Source organism: Aphidius gifuensis, linkage group LG5 (genome assembly GCF_014905175.1).
Source record: "Aphidius gifuensis isolate YNYX2018 linkage group LG5, ASM1490517v1, whole genome shotgun sequence".
NCBI lineage: Eukaryota > Metazoa > Arthropoda > Insecta > Hymenoptera > Braconidae > Aphidius > Aphidius gifuensis.
In genome coordinates, this window is record NC_057792.1 from 18,299,783 (window position 1) to 18,321,356 (window position 21,574).

The window sequence follows — 21,574 nt, forward strand, 5'->3', positions numbered from 1 at the left end:
AATTTTTTATTAATAATTGTATCATGGTTTTTGGGTCATTTAGATCAAAGTAATTTTTTCAATTAAAAATAATAAATAAATTTTATTCAAGTATATAATTAATTGTCAATAAATTTATTAATATAATGTTTACAATATATTTACATGAATCTTGTTGATTTATTAATAACTAAGAAAATTATAATTTATTTAATAATACGTAATTTATATCTACATGATAATAATCAATATTTTTTGCATCGAAAAAAATAATATTCTTCATATAATTGAATATAATTTTCATGTCTTTAATTTTTAACATAAAAATTTATAAGGCAAACAGCAAATACAGAATACTATAAATACTATAATCAATAAATTTATATTAAACTTATATTATTAACATATTATCTCATTTATTTTTCATCAAATATCTCTATATTAAGTACGATATTTCTTTTTTCAGCAAGCAATAATTTGTAATTTCTTTTTTCATTATTTATCTTTGGTCAATTGGCATATTAATAAATCATAAATATCTGTCAGTCTTGATAGGAATTAAATAATGCTCTGATCATGCCGAAAAAGATATTCAAATTAAAAAAAAAAAAAATCTATTATTATATCATGTCCAGCATGAGACTTAAGTTTATTTTTTTTTTTTTCAATATCAATAATCTACATTATTTTCTTATTCAATTTTTTTTTAAATATAAATATATAAATTAAAAACCAGCTGTTTGTTGTTTAGCAATATGATTAACACTACTTGTTGTATTACATTTTTGTCCATTATTTGTTATAATTGTTGTTGTAAGTGGTGTTGTTGGTAGCTCTGGTGATACAGCTGGTGAAGATGTGGCACTTGATATTATTGATGTTGATGAAATTGAACTACATGTTACTGGTATTGTAATGTGAGTTTGATTTAATGTTCTTGGTATTGTTGTTGATATATTTGATGAAGTTGATGAATTTGATAATGTTGATGTATCATTAACACGATTACATAAGTCAGTTTTAATAACACCACCACCACTGTGATGATGTACATTAGCAACAACACTACTTGGACTATATTGCTGAGATTCAACAATAACACTTGTATAAATTGGACTTTCAACATGTTGAATATGCTCAACATGATGTTGATTATGATGATGATGATTACTATGATGATGATTATGATGACTATTATTACTACCATTATGTTGTGCATGAGGATGATGTTGCTGTTGTTGCTGATGATGATGTTGATGATGATGATGATGATGCTGCTGCTGTTGAGGATGTTGTTGATGAGGATGATGATGATTATTATTATGATGATGATGATGATGAACATCAGAATTTTGTTCACTATATGAATTAACACCATTTGTATTGTCATTAAAATTACAATTTTGATAATCATAATTTGCTGATGATGATGTATTATCAAGTAATTGTTGTGGATGACAATGATGAATAGAATTTTGAATATTATTATGAGAATGTAATGATGATGATGAATATGGTGATGTTACTGCTGATGGTGTTACTGAATGATTTGTCAATGGACTTGATAACATTGAATTACATGAATCAGGCATATCATAACTTCCACATGAACTTGATGGTGATGAATATGGCTGTTTTTTTAAATGATGTTGATGATGATGTTGTGGACTAGTTTCTTGTTGATGATGCATTGAATGCAATTGTTGTTGTTGCTGTTGTTGTTGTTCTTGTGGCATTCCTTTAAAAAAAAAATAATAAAAATTAATTATTATATTTAAATAAAAAAAATATTCTTATTTATATTAAAAATGATTAAATAATTTACCTGTATATTGATAGAATAAATCAAGTGGATAATAACTTGATGTATCTTCATGAGCATTTGTTCCAGTAGCAGAATTTTGATTTGGCATTGAATGTGATGAGTAAGAATTAACTCCTGCTGAATACTGATTAATATGTGGATTTGTTGTTGTAACATTAGCTGAATTTGTCATATAATCAACTGAATTTGTATAAGCTGATTCAGAAAAATCAACAACTTGTGATTGACATTGTTCATTTGGACGTGGTAAATATGGTGAATTTGTTGGACTACAATGTTGTTGTTGTTGTTGTTGCTGTTGTTGTTCTTCAATATCACGAGTAGAAGTATTAGTTGAAAGTGGTGCTGAAGGCGGATTACCAGGTGTCATTGTTGAAACAGCTTTTTGCTCAGAATTAAGAACCAAGTGGGTAGCCTCTTTTTCAGACAAAACATAATTTACTGAGACAATACATTGAGGTCTTGAACTACGTGAGTTGTTGACTATTGTTACATAAGATTGCATCCATACCCAGCCACCAGATTTTGTTAAAAAACGATAATATTTTGTTGTCACTTGACTCTTCATTAATACTGAAAAAAAAATAATTATAATAAAAAATTATTAAAATGACGTATTTATAAATCATTTATTAAATATTATTATTTCATTTTATATTTAAGATTTTTTTTTGAGGGGTGAGAATACGGCTAAATGACGATTAACGTTTATCAAACAACAAGACTGTCCAAACATTGATAATACGTGAACCAAACAATCTTTGTTTCTCCCTCTTCTGCTCCACTCGCTCTTCTAGCTCTATTGATTTGATTTTTTTTATATATAAATTTACAGGGGTGTATGCGGTAATATGGACCACACGATTTTAAATTTATTAAATTAATTTTAAAATTAAACTATATGATTTGTTTATTAATTTATTTACTTACATATTTGATGGGATTCACGAAGATGCCAAATATCAGCTCCATGAACGTAATGATAAAGAGTCCTTTCAATTAAATCTTGTGGCTCGTAACCAGTAAGATCTTTCACACTGAAATAATCATTTAAAATTTCTATAATTTTTTTATTTTTTATTGTAAATATATAAATATAAATATGGACAATGGATATAATCAATAATTGGATATGTTGACAGAGTGAATTGACACGATTTGAGTATTGAAAAACACATGTTACATTTCCCAATGGATATTATTTTCATGAGTGTATTTATTTGCCAAGGTTTCATCAATGTTTTTTTATATATTTAACATAAAAAAATCATCATAAAAAAATTTATTTATATGTCTCAAGTGAGTTGGGTAATTTGACACGTATTTTAATTCTTTTTTTCCCCATTTAAATTGTAATACATTGATAGAGTGTAATTGGATGCTACAGTTGATAAAAAACGTATAGAAAAAAAAAATTAAAAGACTAAAAAATATATTTTTTAGATTCATTTTAAATAATTTTAAAATTACATAAATAAATTTTAAATGATTTTAAATAAATTAAAAACTGTTTCGATTTATTTTAAATTATTAAAATTAATTTTAAATATTTTGAAATTATATTTTAATAATTATTAGTTTAAAAATTAATTATTTATTTTTTAAAATAACTATTTATACGTATGGATAACTAAAATAATAATAAATAAATTGACATACCTGACATCGAGAAATATTAATTTAAGATCCAACGATGCTCGAAACATAAACATATTATGATGAAGTTTAATTTCAGTAATTGCACTTGGTGGAAGTGAATGTCCAATAGCAACCAAGCCAATAGTCTGATGATCCTCATACAATGGACCTCGTGAATGTACTTTTAAATATCCAGAAAAATGTATTACCTAAAATAATAAATAAATAAATAAAATTAGCACAAAATTAAAAAACAAAGTAGACGAAAAAATACTACAGCTAGTCTTGAATTACATTTTCAAATGAATAATAAAAAAAATCAGCAATTCAATGATAAATTTTTTTTTCATCAAAAGAAAGCTTATTAACATATCTTTATATAAAATACAAAGTGTGTGAGGGTAATTGCATATTGAATAATAGCATTATTAGAAGTTTATTAAAACAAAAACCTTTGCAGTCACACTGAAAGTCATAATTTGCTTATTTGCATGTGCATCTGCATCAACACTCTGTTGTCAAAGGAATTGCAGGGTTCTTGTGAAAATTACAAATTCCCTCGTGAAAAAAATAAAAAAATATAAATAATAATATTATTTAACAGAATAATTAATTTGTTAAGCAAATCAATAAGCCCAACAACATCAACAACAACAACGACAACTAAAAACATGATGAAATGGGGAACAATTTTTTTTTTTCTTTTACTTTTCAAGTCAGACATTTCAAGCACTCATGTAGTACATACAAGCTGCTTTTTTTTATTATTATTTTCTCCCTAAGTTTTTATACATGCATTTTATAGCGAGCGTGTCACACAAGTTTATTTGTTGTCGATGACATGCTTACGCCTTACACTATAGCTAACACTTGTACAACTGAGATGCTGAGTAAGAGTCTGAGGGCTCAAAAAATTCAACTTAAGTATAATAAGGAATAAAAGCGTGTGACATATATATGCTCGTGGTGATTTTATGGTATTTAAAAAATACAAAAAAATATAACAAGATAAAGTAACACAAAAGCGTTAATGCTAGAAAAATTTCAAAAGAAAAAAAAGACGGATTTTTAAATTTTAAATCTATTTATAACTTATAGGGTTTTTTAAAAAAAATAAAAATAAAAAATTGACAGGAATATTGAGATGTCTCAATGATACTTTTCTATTATTAAAAAAAATTTAATCTAAATTAAAATAAGACAGTTTAATTGTTTAATTTAATTGTTGTAAAAAAAGAAAAAAAAATTTAGTTGTTATTTTTTTTTGTTTAAATTAAAAACAGCTATAGCGAATTTTTTTTTTTCTTTAATGTTATATATTATTTCGACATGTCAATATATTTTTTTATATATTTTTTTTCATCTGTATAAATTAGGTAATTCAAGTAATAGTCTTAATCCTGTATGAATGTATGATTGCATATAAATAAAAATATAAAAGAACATATGTGGTGATTGTTACAAATTTTAGAAATCAAACAAGACACTTTGCACCCCAAATATTATATTTGCTAAGCCCTATTTCTAATCAAATCGAAAAACCAATGAAATCATATAATAATAATTTATATGATTTATTTAGCTAATCAAAAAATATATTTTTATTTATATATCCTGTTTTTTGTAAGTTTTTTTTAAAACAATAATTGTTGTTAGAATAAATTTTATATTTACCTTCCAACCAGATGTTACGAGGCCAGCATTTCTTTTGGCAAGTACACATTTCATTCGAAGAAAAAATGCTCTTTCTAAATCAATATTTCCCAGGGCATTTGGGGGTGGAAAAGTTCTACCTGAACTTTGTGATGGTAAACTCAATAAATCAAGAATTTCAGTGTGATCAATTGGATGTACATAATCAAATATACTGTTACCAGTTAATTCAACTTGTGCTAATCCTAATAAAACACTTGCTGTTTCAGAAACATACATTATTTTTCCATCTGGTGATACGACAAATATAAATCCATCCAGGGTCTAAAACAAAATAAATTTATTAAAAATTAATTATTAAATTGTTTTTAAATATTATTAATTTAACAACGATATTTTTTCATATTACTATTAGTATTTTAGTATTGTTTTTTAATGTTAAATTTATTTATTTATTTATTTCAACTGTATAAATTTATACCTGCAAAAGATGAGATCCTAATTCTTTGATAACAGCATCTCGTGAATCATGAGTTGGTGAAGCACCCCATTCACTTCCTAGACCTAAAAAAACCAATAAAAATAATGATTAAAGCTCAATATATAAAAAACACTATTTTCTATTAGAAAAAAAATATATTTACAAATTTTAAATATATTTTTTATATATTTTTTTCAAGACTTGATGAAAATATAAAATAAATATATTTCAAATTTATCTACTTGTCGCATTGATTTAATTTAAATATACATTTAAATTTATTTTTATATACTAAAATATAATAATTTATATATTTTTTTTATTTTTTCCTTTGGGCATAAAAAGATCATTTTATAAGCGTTACATAATAGCCATAAAAATATATAATAAAAGTATATTCAAGTCACGCCTTTTTCAGAGTCTTAAATTGTATAATATGTTTCTTTGGTGGTAAATATATATGTTGTAGTGTAAACGCGTGAATATAAACTATAAAGATGCTTGTGGTGCAGTTTGCTATTGTTAATATATAATAGTCCATGTATTTTGTATACATAAATGTATATAAAAAGTAGAGGGATGCGGCCACTTGAAATTCAATTGAGCATGAACGATGAAACGCGTTCGTCCCGTTCGTCCATCATCATCATCGTCATCATGAAAAGTGCGAAGGGGACAAACACAACAACAACAAGAAAAAAAAAAAATAGAAAAAAATGATGAGATATAGTATAGGACACTGTGAAGCATTGTAACCGCTTTTACAACAGCCCCCATCAAAATCATACTATGCTTACAATGCGGCGGGAAAATAACAATGCATCAAGTGCGCAATCACAACCATCTCATCCGATACTATTTGCCCTTTGCCAAAAAAAGTCTCGTGTATCCCAATTGTCATTTAATATTATAAGGACAAAGCAAGAGACAACAAGTATCATCAAGCATGGTGGTCTCTATGGGATCCATGTAGATGATATGGAAATTTATATTTTTTTTTTTTTTATTTTTATCTTTCCATTATTGAAATATTCAGTAATAAAAAATTCTATTGAATTTTCATCGATTATTAAAATTAAATTTTAAACACGTTTTATATATTTTGTATATACTAAATAAACTAAAAAAAAAAAAAATCAATTGAAATTAAATTTTATAATTATATTTATTTTTTCTATATTAAATAAATTTTTTTTTTTCATTTAAAAACAATAAATATGTATGTCATAAATTAATTTATAATAATTATTTGTCATTTTTTTTATATTATATTTTTTCTTTTTAATTATATTTATTTAATAAATAATTTTTTATATATATTTTTTTTGTTTAAAGTATATTAAATAAATAAAGATAAATAAAACTTACCATTTGGAAAAACTTCTCGCATTTTTAAATAACTTGTTGTTAATCTAATAACACTTGCTTTATCCAATTGTGATGTTATGTTGACTGGTAGTGGTAATAATTTTGCTAATTCTTGAAATTCCGTATTTTCTTTTTCACGACGTGAACGTGCTGCATTTTTACTTTTTTCTTTCATCACACCGCCTGATGGTATACCTCCACTTTTACTACAATTTGTTTGATAAATTCCACTATTTTGTTCTTCTTTATTAATATTATTATTATTATTAATTATATTGTTATTATTGTTGTTATTAATATTATTATTGTTGTTGTTGTTGTTGTATTTTTGGTTGTCCAATTGATGTATATAGCTCAAATCCAATGTACCTGGTGAAGTACGATGATCTAGAAAAAAATTAAAAAAAAAAAAAAATACACAAATTAATTACACTATTTGAATAATATTATTATTAATTTAATTTTTTGTATTTTTTTTTTGTTTTTTTATGACAGTAAAACAGCAAAAGACACGTATGATCTTGAAATTAACGACCCTTATATTTTGACATCACCAGTTTGATAAATATGCATTACAAAAATAAATAATAATCAAAAAAAATTGTATATTTTATGCAAAAAAGTAATATTGGGTTGAATAAGAGAGCATCAGATGAAAATATTAAATATAACGAGGCTCTTGATAATGTAAATTCACTTAAATATAAAAAAAATAAAAATTATATTTATTTATTCATTTAATAATTTATTAATTGATAAAAAAAATAATATTAAATATACTTTTCACGAGTTTTTATACATAAATTATCGTTGTTTTAATAAACACTGTGTTTTTTTTTTTTTTTTCAAATTAATAACCATATAATTTTTCGTCACTGTTTTACTCCGTGACTGATTTTTTACTGTCGCGTAGCCAAACTGTTCTTGGAAATTTTAAATATATGGAGTTAAATATTAACTGAGTGTATATGTGTATAATATATTATTAATAAAAATATAATTTATTTATTTCTTCATCTATTTTGCTTTGTTGTTATTTTATTTTTTTTTTTTTGAGCTACCAAATGTATATTATTATTTTGTTTATTTATATTATTTTTCTTGGATTTATATTTCGGTTTATCAATACTTTGTATTTATATTTATTTAAATATTTATATTGTTGATAATAAAATTTTTCGATAAATATTTTATGTTAGAGCTATAATCTTAAATTTATTTAATTTTTTTGATAACTCAAATTAATGTAATGAGTCAATAATTGAGTCTAGATTGAGACGTGATTTCTACCTGTCGTAATTATCATTTTTAAATATTTAAATTTTTCTATTTTATTATATTTATTAATATTATTTGTAATTTTTTTTTTATTAAATAAACAAGTTTTTTTAATTAATTTTAATTATCATATTATAATTTAATGTTTTTTTATATTTTTAAACTCATTTTTTTTATTTACCTTTGTTAATACAATTTTTTTGGAGATTCTGTTTGCGTCGCCAGCTTGAATGATAAGGATCACTATCAAGCACCACATTTGAACTAAAACGTCCGTGTTCAATCATTGGTGCCATGATTATATTTAATATATATAAAAAAAACTCTTTAATATATTTTTATATTTTTTAGCAATATATTCAATTAAACATACTAAACACACACTATGAAAAAATTCTCTAATCAACAGAGGTATATTTTAAAAATACGCAAAATTTAATTTAAAAAAAATTCACTAAACAATAAAAAAAATAAAAAAACTTTTATAAAATATATTTAACTGATTTGTTACACAATAAAAACACAAAATTAAATTTGATCTAGTTCACTATGATTAAAATTCTTTGATATTTTGTTGATTTTAAAAAAAAATCATCTGATGCTGATCATGGTCTATAGTATTCTGGTTGATTCTGGTTTAAAATTATTGGGAACGGGTGGTAACAACCAGGAACAAGGGGGCGCGTTTAACTCGACGGGGCTTTTGTTGAATTTAGAGGGGGTAGAAAAAGCAGTAGGTTGTACCAACCGCATCTGAAGCTCCACCCCTCTATGAGGTAAATTACTAAGCTTTATATATATGTGAACAACTCGCTGGAGGGATCATGTATATACTATGAATTATTTTTTTTTTTTGCTATATACCATTTAATAATAAAAAAAAAAAATAATAAGTATAAGCAAATATATTTGTATATGAAAAAAAAATCGAAATAAATATTATAATTTTTTTACTATACAATTTTCGATAAAAAAATGAAGATTATAATTGTTTTTTTTTTTATAAGATTATAAATTTATCTTTTAAATTTATATTTTAATTTTATTTATAGACTAATTATTATTAATGTGGTTTATTTTTAAAAAGCTCGTTTTATGTACAGTGCTTTAAAATGCTTATGATGCAAATTTTTTTATTATAAAAATTTACAGTGTTCACATTTATTGCTGTGAAATTAATAAAAGTAAAAAACAGTCAAGATAAGTATTTTAAATACTGATAAAAGATATAAGGTTAAATTTAAATGAAAAAAATTAAAATCAATCCCAAAAAAAAAAAACAAACAAAAATGTGTAAAAAATATATTTAAAAATAAAAATGTAAATTTTTCCAATGGTCTCTTCTGCACTTCTACCCCTATAAAAATTTTTTCTTGTGATTTTAGATTTTTGCCACTAAATTCCATGCCCCTAAATACATTCTTTAACGATTTCCCAATACAAAATAATTTTTCTTTTCTTTATCATGGAAATGTAAAATATATATCGTAAAAAAAAAAATTAATATTTATGAGCTTATATATATGAATTTTCCCTGTACTTGTGAATTCCTTGTAAAAAAATCAGGAAAAAAAAAAAAAACTTGACCACCTTTAGTTTGTCAAATTTTATTTACATACTCAATATATCCAGCTGTTTTTTTTCTGACTATAGTGTGGGATAGATCAGAGAAAGCTGAAACATGTGTTTGCAATTTCAAGGTTTTGATGAAAGATGCAAGTTTAAAATTTAACAGAAGATCCCACGCATAGCATCTAGCTTTTGCACCTATAAAACAAGCTACTTTACGTCCAAGGCCATCAGCATTTTTTTTTATTTTTTTTTATTTTTTCAATGCACCTTCCTTGTATTTATGGCTTGCCCTTTTCAAAGGTGTCGATTTTTCCTTTTTCCTTTTTTTCATTATAAAACATGTGCAATAAGTATTTTTTTTAAATAAATTTTAAATATAATAAGAGCTGTTTAAATCTGCAGCTTAAATCCATCAAATGCGCATGTATAAATAATTATTTTGAATGTTCTTAAAAATAATATTAAAAAAAGTATAACTTTTTTTGTAATGATATTCAAACATGAATGATTTATTGACTATGGAGAATGATGAAAAAATATAAAAATAAAAATAAAAAAATCCCCATGATATTGTACAGTTTTTTTTGTGTCGTTCGTGACGTACTGAATGGATTGAGTTTTGTGCGTGGGGACGTGAAGCGCGAGCTCGCAATCACATCAGAGCTTATAACGTACCCAAATCTGTCCAAATGTCTATGAATATATATGTATATATTATATGATATATACAATATATAGGCATATTTGCTTAAATATTCTTGTCTCACCTCGAAACCCTCTCGGGTGAGTATATGTATTTTTTTTATTTTGTTTCTCCACCCCTCTTGTCCGTACATAAATATATGCTGATACTGTTTTTTTTTTTTTTCATTTTTTATTTCTCTCGTGGTAGCATGGGTATACGACTAAACAAGACAACGTTTTCTTAGTTATATATATTTTATTCTTTCAAAATATATATCCAACTAGACAAGCTGTCTGATGGACGAGAATACCACCCGGACGTGATCATGCTTGTGTCTCGCGTCAAGGACGAAAAACGCATTACTAAACTACTATTTTACTACAAACACACACACAACGATCTTTTAGTCTGTCTCTGGGAAATTATTTTATTAAATAGTATTTTATTTATTTTTTTTGTGTGAATGAAAATAGAGCTTGATATTGAATTGATGTATTTTTTTTTTTTATTTTAATTTTAGATTTTATTAATGGATTTTTTATTTTTATGCAATATTGTATAATAACTGCAGTCATTGACCAGCTATTTATTTAGTGAGTCAACTCCAAAATTAATAAAAATCAAAGCAAGTCAAAAAAATCATTGAAATAATTTGTCAAATTAAATAAATCTTTTGCATGATTTTGTCATCCCTTAAAAAAAGCTCATTTTAAATTTTAACAAATATATTTTTAAATAAATAAATAATAAAAAATAATTATCTACGAGATTATTGTTTTTTCTTTTTTTGAAAAAATTGTATTTAGTTATTTAACATGATTCACATGACTCACACAAAATCACTGTATAAGTCATGAAAAATTATATTTAAAATTTCATGAAATTATGTGCGAGTATAATGTGAGTCGTTAATAGTCATTGGAAATCATTGAAAATCAAAAGTCAGCTTGTCATTAAATTGGTCACTGATTAGCCTCTCGTTTGTCAAACTTTTTTCTTTTTTTTTTTTATATATAAATCATTGCGTGACTTGTTTTATAATATCTAAAATAAATTGTCAAAATTATTTATGCCAGTAGTTGCAGTAAATAAAAAAAAAATAAATAAAAAAAATACAAAATCAAATCAGTAGCAATTTAATTTTTTAAATAATATATATATCTATACAGTCATTCTCGAAAGCCAAACTGTCTGTTCAAAATCAATTTCCCTGTCTCAAAAAAGACATGTGTTTTTTTTTGTCTGTGGACAAAATCAACACAACAGTGAACCATTGTAGTCAGTATAGTGACCGATGAGGCACAGGTCCCTCAAGGGAGGTCTCAATACCTTGCTTGCTGACCGAACTCCTCCAACATGTTTTTTTTTTTTACCAAATAAATTCCGTCAAATGATTTCGGAGTAAACGACACAAGATTAAATTCATCAAATGGTAGTTTTTACATTATTTTTTAATAATTAAATTCATCATCATCTTCGGGAGAGATAAATCTACAAAACTCAAATCAACCCTCAAATTAAAACCTTTAAACACAAAAAATTATAACCGATTTAGTCTGGAAAAAAAAGATAAATAAACCCTCTAGAAATTTAGAGGAACAGAGTTCATGTCCCCTATTTTTTATTATTTTTTTTTTGGTATGTTCGCTATTCTATTTAATAGTTTTATTCTATTTTTTATTTTTCTCTCTTTTTTACTTCCCCCTTTTGACTCTGACTCACCACTTGCTGCTTCATTCATTCAACACTTGCATTTGGTTGGTTGGTTTTTTTTTTTTTTTTTGGTTACATAAAAGCCATCGTGGATTCATAGGGCAATAGTCATCTATATATTCGCAGAATACATGTGAGATTTTTCTTTAGCGTGTCAATACGTGTCTATGAATTGGTGAAACAGTTTAATAATTGTTTTCATTTTTCAAAAAAAATTGAAAGAGCAAGCTCTCGTGTCTCGAGTTACTCTTTTGGTGACACACTGGCTGTAAACTTTACCTGGATTGGATGACTAATCCAATGCCCACGTTTCAAATATATATAAATATATGAATAATTTTTACATACTGCTTCTGTATTCCTTTTGTAAAAAAAAACTTCCATGAATTTTTATCGGATTTTTTCGAAATTCATTTGTTAATTTGAATATTTTTTTTTATAGAAAAAGTCAACGAGTATCCAAATCACAATTAATAATCTTTTTTTTTATTGAACAAAAATTTTATTTTATAAAAAAAAATACTGACAAATTAATGCAGATTTTGTCTGTAATATTTGTGACAATTAAAATTACTGAAAAAACCAGGATAATTACTGATAAAATTAGAAAAATTCAGTCAACTTTTTATAAGATAACGCATAATTAAATACGTAATAATTGTCGCTATTATTATGAGAAGCATGTCGTTAAATCATAACAAATTTGCAAATGACGATTGCAAGTAAATGACAAGATTTAAAACAAATTATATTATTGTTATTATCTACATAATTTAAATATATATATGAATAGTTGGCTAATTATTCTTCGTAAAATGTTTTCAACTTAAACACGTACGAAATAATAATTTTCATACCAAGCATATTCTTGCAACATCAAACAAATTGCAGTTTCAATGATGTCATGTTTTTCTTTTCTCAACAATGTAACAATTTTTTTTTTTATGATTAAATTTATTTAAAGTTTTTTTTTCTTTTTTTTTTTCCATGTTCAAAGTTAATGCATACTATGCAAAAAAAAAATAACATATGTATACAAACGATAACAAACAGTGATTATTTTTTGCTGACAATTCATATATTATTTTTGCTACTTTAAAAATAAATAATTTTGATAAGTTTGTTATTGTTTGTCAATGATTAAAAATATGTTTTTATGAACTGATTAATTTTTATTATATTATGCAGAGTAACTGTAATTATACTTAACAATTAGATGAAAAAAAATTAAAATTTATTAATTTTTAAAACGTTAAAATTCAAAATTAACAAAAAAAAAAAAGTTTAGTAATTTTAAATATTAATTTTCTTTATTAAAATTTAAACATGGTTTTTTGTATTTACTGAATTAAAAAAAAAATTTGAACAATATAAATAAATCTTTCAAAATAAAATTCAATTAATTTTTTTAAAAATAAAATTAATTTAATGATTAATATTGTTTTTTAAATTTAAGAAAAAAATTTTTACATTTATTTTTTTGGCAATGTTGATTAATTGTTGTTTAAACATTTCAAGATGTTAAAAATTAATTATTTTTTTTAATTGCGTATAATAATAATGTAGATATATAAAACTATATTAAAAAATTTGAAATAAAAAATAAAATAGACCACAGTTGTTGCTGCAGGTAACAACAATATATAAAAATATTTAAAAATAAAATCCAATTTTTATTATAATAATACCTACATGTTAATTGATCCTTATTCCAAATATAAATAAATATTTTTGTTATATTTAAATAACAAAATTATCGACTATGTCACTTTAAAAATTTAAAGACCAAACACTGAACTCTCGTATTCCAATGCATTTAACAAAATGCAACCACTTTTTATTTCATATCACATTTATGATAATAAATTGCATATTCAAAATATTTATTTTTGCATTTCATACACGGATATACATATCCCTTTAAATACCCCATATTTATATTTATATATATTTTTTTTTCAGTTCCTCATAACACAAGTTTATACATCGACGACTTTAATTTTTTTAAAATTTAATTCTCAACACATATAGAATTTCTTACTGTTAAATTAATCGCACAAACTGCACAACACAACTAAAACGAATAACAAAAAAAAAAATAAATAATAATTTTTAAAAAATAAAAAACAATAAATAAATAAATAAAAAATAAACAAATTCAAGAAAAGAGTTTACGAGTCGCGTCAATTGTTTTGTGTTTAGACTACGGTGTACCAAAAAAATTAAAAAAAAAAATAATAATTTCTGTATATATATTTTTGTTTATTCTTTCTCTCCACATTTAGCTCTTATACAAAATATACATCATCATTATTGTATATTAAAATTTAACATTGCGACGGCAAGTCAAACCATCAGGGTCAAAATATTATTTTTTTTTTTTCATAAAAAACAATACATAATAAAATTTATATTAAAATAAAACAATAATAAGGAAATATATATAAATATTAAATAATAATTAAACCTTTCAAAATACCGGATATTTTTGAATTTATAAAATTATTTAAATAAACTTTATGCACATGTGCAATATGCATTTAAAAATACTCGATATATTTTTGAAAAGAAATTTCAATTTTATTCTTTTTTTGTTTAAACAAATAATAATTATTATATAATAAATTGAGATACATATATAAATCAATGAGTTTATTTTTAATTATATGAAAAAAATTTTTAAAAATAATTATAGATATACCTGGGGAAAGAGTTATATGAAAAGCCGGCTGAATAAACATGGTGTTTCTACAAATGATGCGACAATAATAAATAAAAGATTGTTTTATTGTTGTTGTTGTTATTATTATTATTATTTAAAAATACTAACAGCTGAAAGAGCGCAATAATATATAGAAAGTGGGCATGTATTTTGTGTTATATAAGATGTATAACTTGAATCGGAAGGAAGGATCACGTTTCGTGTCTAAATGTCTAAAGGTCTGATCACTTTTGCCTAGTACAAATGACTTTAGGAAATGACACGCCTATTTGCGGCTGCTGTATGGAAATTAGATATATATATATGTATTTATATGTAAGTATATAAAATGTATATGAAGAGAGCTGGAAATGCAAGAAATTATTTGAGTGTATATATATAGGTGAGATGTGTAGGGTTTCAATGTTTATCTTTCTTTTTTTCAATGTTTTTATATTGCGTCGCTTGCTTGCATCTAGAAGTTACTTATGTTACTGATATATTTAGGTTTATTTTAATATATACAGAAGATTATAATAAGTCAAGAGGGTAATGTACTCATTGACCGATTGAATAACGAGCTGACTATTCCGACTTTTAGTGTTTGTAATTTGTTAGAACGACTTGTAATGACTCAAAGAGTTTCATGGGGTTTTGAGGGAGACAGGGAAATTGATTTTGAACAGACAGTTTGGCTTTCGAGAATGACTGTATAGATATATATATTATTTAAAAAATTAAATTGCTACTGATTTGATTTTGTATTTTTTTTATTTATTTTTTTTTATTTACTGCAACTACTGGCATAAATAATTTTGACAATTTATTTTAGATATTATAAAACAAGTCATGCAATGATTTATATTTATTTATTTATTTTTTATTTATATATAAAAAAAAAAAAAGAAAAAAGTTTGACAAACGAGAGGCTAATCAGTGACCAATTTAATGACAAGCTGACTTTTGATTTTCAATGATTTCCAATGACTATTATAACGACTCACATTATACTTGCACATATAATATTCATGAAATTTTAAATATTATTTTTCATTTGAATCATGTTAAATAACTAAATACAATTTTTTCAAAAAAAGAAAAAACAATAATCTCGTAGATAATTATTTTTTATTATTTATTTATTTAAAAATATATTTGTTAAAATTTAAAATGAGCTTTTTTAAAAAGCTCATAAATTATTTCAATGATTTTTTTGACTCACTCTGATTTTTCCTGCTTGTTCATAATTTTATTGGAGTTGCGTATCTCTCCAAAAGATATATTATTCACCATTATGAAATAAATATATTTAAAAAGCTCTCACCTTATCAACATCACTCGATAGAAATACTCAAGACAATCATCATAATTAGATATTCATCTTCTTCATTGTCCAATGATTTACGATGATCATACAATTTTTTGATATAATTCCTACAAATCATGGCTGACTGTATACACGCTGATTAACTTTTCATAATATAATTAATCAATTTTACATTAAAACAAAGCAAATTATATTAAACACCATCATACTTTCTTTTGTTAAAAATATATATCAAATTTAAAAGTCCAACAACACTCAAACCATTTCATCGATGAAAAGAATTTAAAAAAAAATGCAGACTTTTCATCCAAGACTATTTACAATTGACGTAAATGTATATTATTTGGTGACACAAAACTTGCAAAGAGTACTCGCTAGACTGCCCACTGTGCACGGACTTATCATCATCGTTGTCGAGTTGTTAAATATATATATAAATTCACATAAAATATGTATATATTGTAACAACCACCGACCCTCTTTATATATATATCATAAGAATATTATATATTCTGAATCAAAACCAACACATGGCAACAAGGTAGCTAGTTAAAATTTGCAAGTAAAAAAGTGAGACAAAGAGATAATTGCATTGACAATAAGTGTTAACGCCTATGATTTTCATTGGTTGAATTACTGCGCAAAACGAATCGGAATAAAGCACATACAAAATATCCACCAGAAATATTATAGACACGCCCATTTACAATATGTATCCATGATGCTGTTGGACGTTCAATTCAACCACTTGAACGCCCATCCTTTTTTATCTCCCTAATATCTCAAGATCATGTCATTTCATCACTCAAAAATATATACAGCATCCACAGCAGCTGAGGTCCATCTATAACTCTTTCCTCGTTATCCTTAAAATAATTTTCAAAATAAATTACATACACCGCAATAGTGTTAATAATCATCTAACATTTTAAAATCATTTTTCATTTTTTTTTTGCAAAGAATGCTGGGAATTTTAGAAAAAAAAAGATCTAAAATTTATACAAGTTTTTCTAAAATGTATTTGACTGATTAGTGATTCCTTTAGCTGGTCCCTTCCTGTCTGGTCTTACTGGGTCTTGTCTCAGGACCTCTGGGAAATTCTTCTAAATATTTCTTGACCAGGTCTCTTGTCGGTCTTACGTTTAAAATAAAAAATTCTCTACTCCATAAAGTGAAAAAAAAAAAAAACTGAAAGTCACAACAAACCTTGCACAGCGGTGCACTGCTGCAAATACAGGTGGAACAAATCTTGCACTACCTGCTGATTTTACGACACTGGAAAATCATTTCCAGATGTGCGGCTTTCCGCGGTCATAGTTTATAGTTTTGCCGAAATTCCAAAACTACCTAAATGCCCAAAAAAAAAAAAAACAAGTTTTGAGTATTTTTTTTTTTTCTATCCATATATGTACTGTTCTCACGTTTTAAATGTCTATTTTTCTTGAAGGATCTAGTAAAAAAAAAGAAAAAAAAAATGTATATATAAAACATTTTGAGTGAGGTATATATATATTTTTTTTCTTTGCAAGATCCTTCACCATTTGTGTATGTACCTGAATATAATGAACCCTAATTTCACACTTTTACAAAGTTCATAATAACATGTTATTTTTGGACTTTTTTTAAAAATCCACAGCAATCGCCACAAATCCGTAGGGTATTGCGTATTATTCTGTAATTATTCCGCATTGTGTCGCCTTTTTCTGGCTCCATTAAAATTTTGAAATTCAAAACAAAAAATAATAGTGTTAACTGATGATTTGATAATTGATTCGAAAATAAACTTATTTATTGATTATTTTGAAGACATGGAAATGTTTTTCTATAGGTTTTTCATAGATAAAAAAATTTTTAATACAATTCCCCAAATTTTGCCCAATCTAAATTTCCGTCATATTTCCAATGTTTTTGACCCAAGTTTGTATATTAAACCAGAAAAAAATTAATTTTTCCTAGATGTCACTGAAATATCTAGTGAACTTTACAAAATAATAAAAAAAATTTTCAAAATTTTATTCTTTTAATTTTTCTCCCGAGAAAATGCATAAGCAATTTTTTTTTTTAAATTGCACTATTTTAATGACAAAATTCGTATAATTAGGGCTAATATTTCTAATAAAATTCGAATAATTAAAACTAATATTTCTAATAAAATTCTTTATATATTTTTACCAATTATTTAGTATTACTAATTACTATTAAAAATTCTGCTACTGTATTTTACATGGATAAAGATTAAATACATTATAAATAATTATAATATAATTAAACGTTAAAAATTACCGTAATCTTTCAATATAATATCGAAAAGCAAAAATACCTGTAGGTATGTTTACACTTTACATTCTACATACGCAAACAAATAACAACACACACAACCTTGAACATAACAGTAGTGTCGTTTTTGTTTTTCACATAAACAACAATGATCAACTGATCAACAATATAAACAAACAAAAAATATAATAATTGTTAATAATGGCTGAAAAACAAAAAATATTAATTAGTGGTGATGCTGAGGGAAGATTTAATCTTCTATTTTCAAAAGTCACCACAATTAATAAAAAAAATGGACCATTTGATTTTTTACTTTGTGTTGGTAATTTTTTTGGAGTAAATAATTCTGAATTATTGCCATATAAAAATGGAACAAAAAAAATACCAGTACCAACATTTATAATTGGACCAAATAGAGATTCTGATATTGAATCTTATCCAGAAGAAGATGGTTGTGAAATTTGTCAAAATTTAACATATCTTGGTAAACGTGGTCTTTATAATGCTGAGTCTGGTTTAAAATTGGCATATTTAAGTGGATTGGAAAAAGATGATAAATCAAATCAATCAAGCACAACAACAATAACAGAAAATGATGTTATATCAGTAAGAAATTCTTGTTTAAAAGGTCAACCATGTTTTAGAGGTATTGATATTCTCATGACATCACAATGGCCACTTGATATAACAAAATTTGATGGCAGCAATAGAGTTCCTGATAATATATCAAATGGTTCAAAATTAATTGCTTGGCTTGCAGCTCAAACAAAGCCTAGATATCATGTTTGTGCATTGGAAGGAATTCATTATGAACGTCCACCATACAGGTAACAACATCAACATCATCATCATCAAAAATTTAGTTATTAATTAAATGTATTTATTATGTTGTAGAAATCAAAGTTCAAATGATGACAATATTGAAATTGCAACGAGATTTGTAGCATTAGCTAGAGTTGGAAATAAAGAAAAACACAAATGGTTGTATGCTTTGAATTTAACACCAGTTGATCGTACACGTCTTACTGAATTGGCAATTAAAACAACTGATGAAACATCAAGTCCATATCCAGCTTCTACTCTAGCTTCTCATCCATCAGCAACAACAACAACAACAAATAAAAAAGATGATGTACAATTTTTTTATGACATGGAAACACAAGATGATAAAAAAAAAAGATACAATAATCAAACTGGTAATGATAATAAAAAAAGAAAAGTTGATTTTGATCAGGGTAAATGTTGGTTTTGTTTATCAAGTCCAAAAGTATCAAAACATCTTGTTATATCTGTTGGTAATGAATCATATTTAGCACTAGCTAAAGGTGGTCTTGTTGATGATCATTTTTTAATATTACCAATAAGTCATCATCAAAGTTTTTCAATTGTACCAGAAAGTATTCTCAATGAAATGGAACTTTATAAAAAATCAATAAAACGTTATTTTTCTGGTACAAATAGAGTGCCAGTATTTTTTGAAAGAAATTTTAAAAGTTCACATTGTCAATTACAAGCTGTTCCAGTACCAAAAAATTCAATTCCAATAATCAAAGAAATGTTTCAAGTAAATATATAAATTTTATTATTTATATTCATTAATATTATTGTTGTTAATAAAAAAGCTAATAATATTTTTTTTATATTTTTAAAACAGGAAATGGCACAAGAAAATAATATTGAACTAAATGATTTACCAAGACATTCACAGTTGCAACAAATAGCACCACCTGGTACAACATATTTTTACGTTGAATTACCAGACGGTGATAAATTATATTGTCGAATTAAAAAAGATTTTCCACTTCAATTTGGCAGAGAGGTATTAGCAAGTGATCCAATATTAAATTTAAATGAAAGAATTGATTGGAAAGATTGTCAAATAAGTGAACAAGAAGAAACTAAATTAGCTCAAAATATTAAAATTAAATTTAAGCCATATGATATTGAAACATAATCATTGTAAATTTTCTTTTTGATGCTTCAACTCATATTCTTCAGGTTTTAAATTTGGTTCAATACCACATTTTTTCATCTGTACAGCAATATCAAAAAGATAATCATAACACTCGGTCCTGTAAAGAATAAAAAAATTAATTAATTTCGTTAAATTGTTTATTGTTATTTGTGTTAGATTATGACATACATTGTTTTAGCCTGTTGCCAATTATCACCCCAGACATAAACACCATGTCTTCTTACTAAAATTGCACAAGTTTGTGGATATTTTTTAATAACATCAGCCATTCTATCTTTTAAATCTTCTTCAAATGGTGTATTTTCAATAATTGGAACAATTAATTCTTCATCAAATCTGTATGATCTATTTAACTGCTGATTTCTTATTCCTTTTATCATTTCTAAATGTGTTACTTTAAATTCATTACCTGGCCATAGTAATGTAACCATAACAGCAAATTTCGAATGAGTATGTATAACAGCACCAGCATTTCTAGCATTATATGCACACATAAATAATGGTGTACATTGTGATTTTTTAAATTTTTTATCTGGTGGTGGTGATGATATATCATTGCCATCAATATCTTGTACAAACATATCTTCTGGTTTAATTCTTTCTTTTTGTACACCTGATGGTGCTATATAAATTTCATCACTGTAATAAATATATTATTATTATTTAACGTTAACAATTATATTATTTTTTTTTAATTTTATCAACCCATGTTTTATTGATATTCCACCACCAGTACCAGTCACCCATCCAAGATGATAAAATTGACGACAAAGCTCGGGAATTAAATTACGTGGATGTTCCTAAAATAAATAAAAATAATTAATTATTATTTAAATAATAATTAATAACAATATAAAATATTTTTACCATTGAATATTTATCATCATAAAAATTCATTTCAAGTATTTTTTAAAATTAATTTTACTTGGTTTTTGATAACAGTGTTCTTCTTGTTTTAACCACAAGATAAATATTAAATTATTAATTATAAACAATTATAAACAATTGTAAATAATGATAAAAAATATGGCAGCAATAAACACACACTACTTGTTGATGTAGATGGCGTTTTTTAATGTTGTTTTTTGTGTTGTTGGTGTAA

At 24.7% G+C, this 21,574-nt stretch overlaps 3 protein-coding genes across 4 annotated transcripts; 1 reads left to right on the forward strand and 2 right to left on the reverse strand.

Annotated features, from left to right (window-relative positions):
- Positions 1-102: 102 nt before the first annotated feature.
- Positions 103-8,561, reverse strand: LOC122858068 (protein single-minded). The gene is made up of 8 exons (XM_044160739.1): positions 8,404-8,561; positions 6,945-7,331; positions 5,577-5,659; positions 5,117-5,419; positions 3,464-3,651; positions 2,735-2,841; positions 1,805-2,377; positions 103-1,717 (listed from the first exon to the last, which is right to left on the reverse strand). The coding sequence occupies exons 1-8, from the start codon at positions 8,516-8,518 to the stop codon at positions 705-707; spliced, it is 2,769 nt and encodes a 922-aa protein (XP_044016674.1). The 5' UTR covers positions 8,519-8,561; the 3' UTR covers positions 103-704.
- Positions 8,562-18,599: 10,038 nt separating this feature from the next.
- LOC122858105 (CWF19-like protein 1) lies at positions 18,600-20,605 on the forward strand. The gene is made up of 3 exons (XM_044160793.1): positions 18,600-19,324; positions 19,392-20,061; positions 20,152-20,605. The coding sequence occupies exons 1-3, from the start codon at positions 18,699-18,701 to the stop codon at positions 20,449-20,451; spliced, it is 1,596 nt and encodes a 531-aa protein (XP_044016728.1). The 5' UTR covers positions 18,600-18,698; the 3' UTR covers positions 20,452-20,605.
- On the reverse strand, positions 20,452-21,511 carry LOC122858163 (probable methylthioribulose-1-phosphate dehydratase). Of its 2 annotated transcripts, XM_044160888.1 has the most exons (4): positions 21,340-21,511; positions 21,178-21,272; positions 20,641-21,111; positions 20,452-20,569 (listed from the first exon to the last, which is right to left on the reverse strand). In XM_044160888.1, the coding sequence occupies exons 1-4, from the start codon at positions 21,367-21,369 to the stop codon at positions 20,452-20,454; spliced, it is 714 nt and encodes a 237-aa protein (XP_044016823.1). In that variant the 5' UTR covers positions 21,370-21,511. The 2 variants fall into 2 exon arrangements, with proteins under 2 accessions (XP_044016823.1, XP_044016824.1); XM_044160889.1 differs by lacking the exon at positions 21,340-21,511 and having other exon boundaries at positions 21,209-21,272.
- Positions 21,512-21,574: the final 63 nt, after the last annotated feature.

What these genes read in the sequence shown, in the direction of transcription:
- LOC122858068 (XM_044160739.1), bottom strand. Translation starts at nt 8,518, where the DNA reads ATGGCACCAATGATTGAACACGGACGTTTTAGTTCAAATGTGGTGCTT. An exon ending in TTAATATTTCTCGATGTCAG is followed by an intron (nt 2,842 to 3,463) that starts GTATGTCAATTT and finishes TGATTATTTCAG; the next exon opens with TGTGAAAGATCTTACTGGTT. An exon ending in TTTATTCTATCAATATACAG is followed by an intron (nt 1,718 to 1,804) that starts GTAAATTATTTA and finishes TTTTTTTTAAAG; the next exon opens with GAATGCCACAAGAACAACAA.
- LOC122858105 (XM_044160793.1), top strand. Translation starts at nt 18,699, where the DNA reads ATGGCTGAAAAACAAAAAATATTAATTAGTGGTGATGCTGAGGGAAGA. An exon ending in TATGAACGTCCACCATACAG is followed by an intron (nt 19,325 to 19,391) that starts GTAACAACATCA and finishes ATTATGTTGTAG; the next exon opens with AAATCAAAGTTCAAATGATG. An exon ending in TAATCAAAGAAATGTTTCAA is followed by an intron (nt 20,062 to 20,151) that starts GTAAATATATAA and finishes TTTTTAAAACAG; the next exon opens with GAAATGGCACAAGAAAATAA.
- LOC122858163 (XM_044160888.1), bottom strand. Translation starts at nt 21,369, where the DNA reads ATGAATTTTTATGATGATAAATATTCAATG. An exon ending in GGAATATCAATAAAACATGG is followed by an intron (nt 21,112 to 21,177) that starts GTTGATAAAATT and finishes TATTTATTACAG; the next exon opens with TGATGAAATTTATATAGCAC. An exon ending in TGGCAACAGGCTAAAACAAT is followed by an intron (nt 20,570 to 20,640) that starts GTATGTCATAAT and finishes TATTCTTTACAG; the next exon opens with GACCGAGTGTTATGATTATC.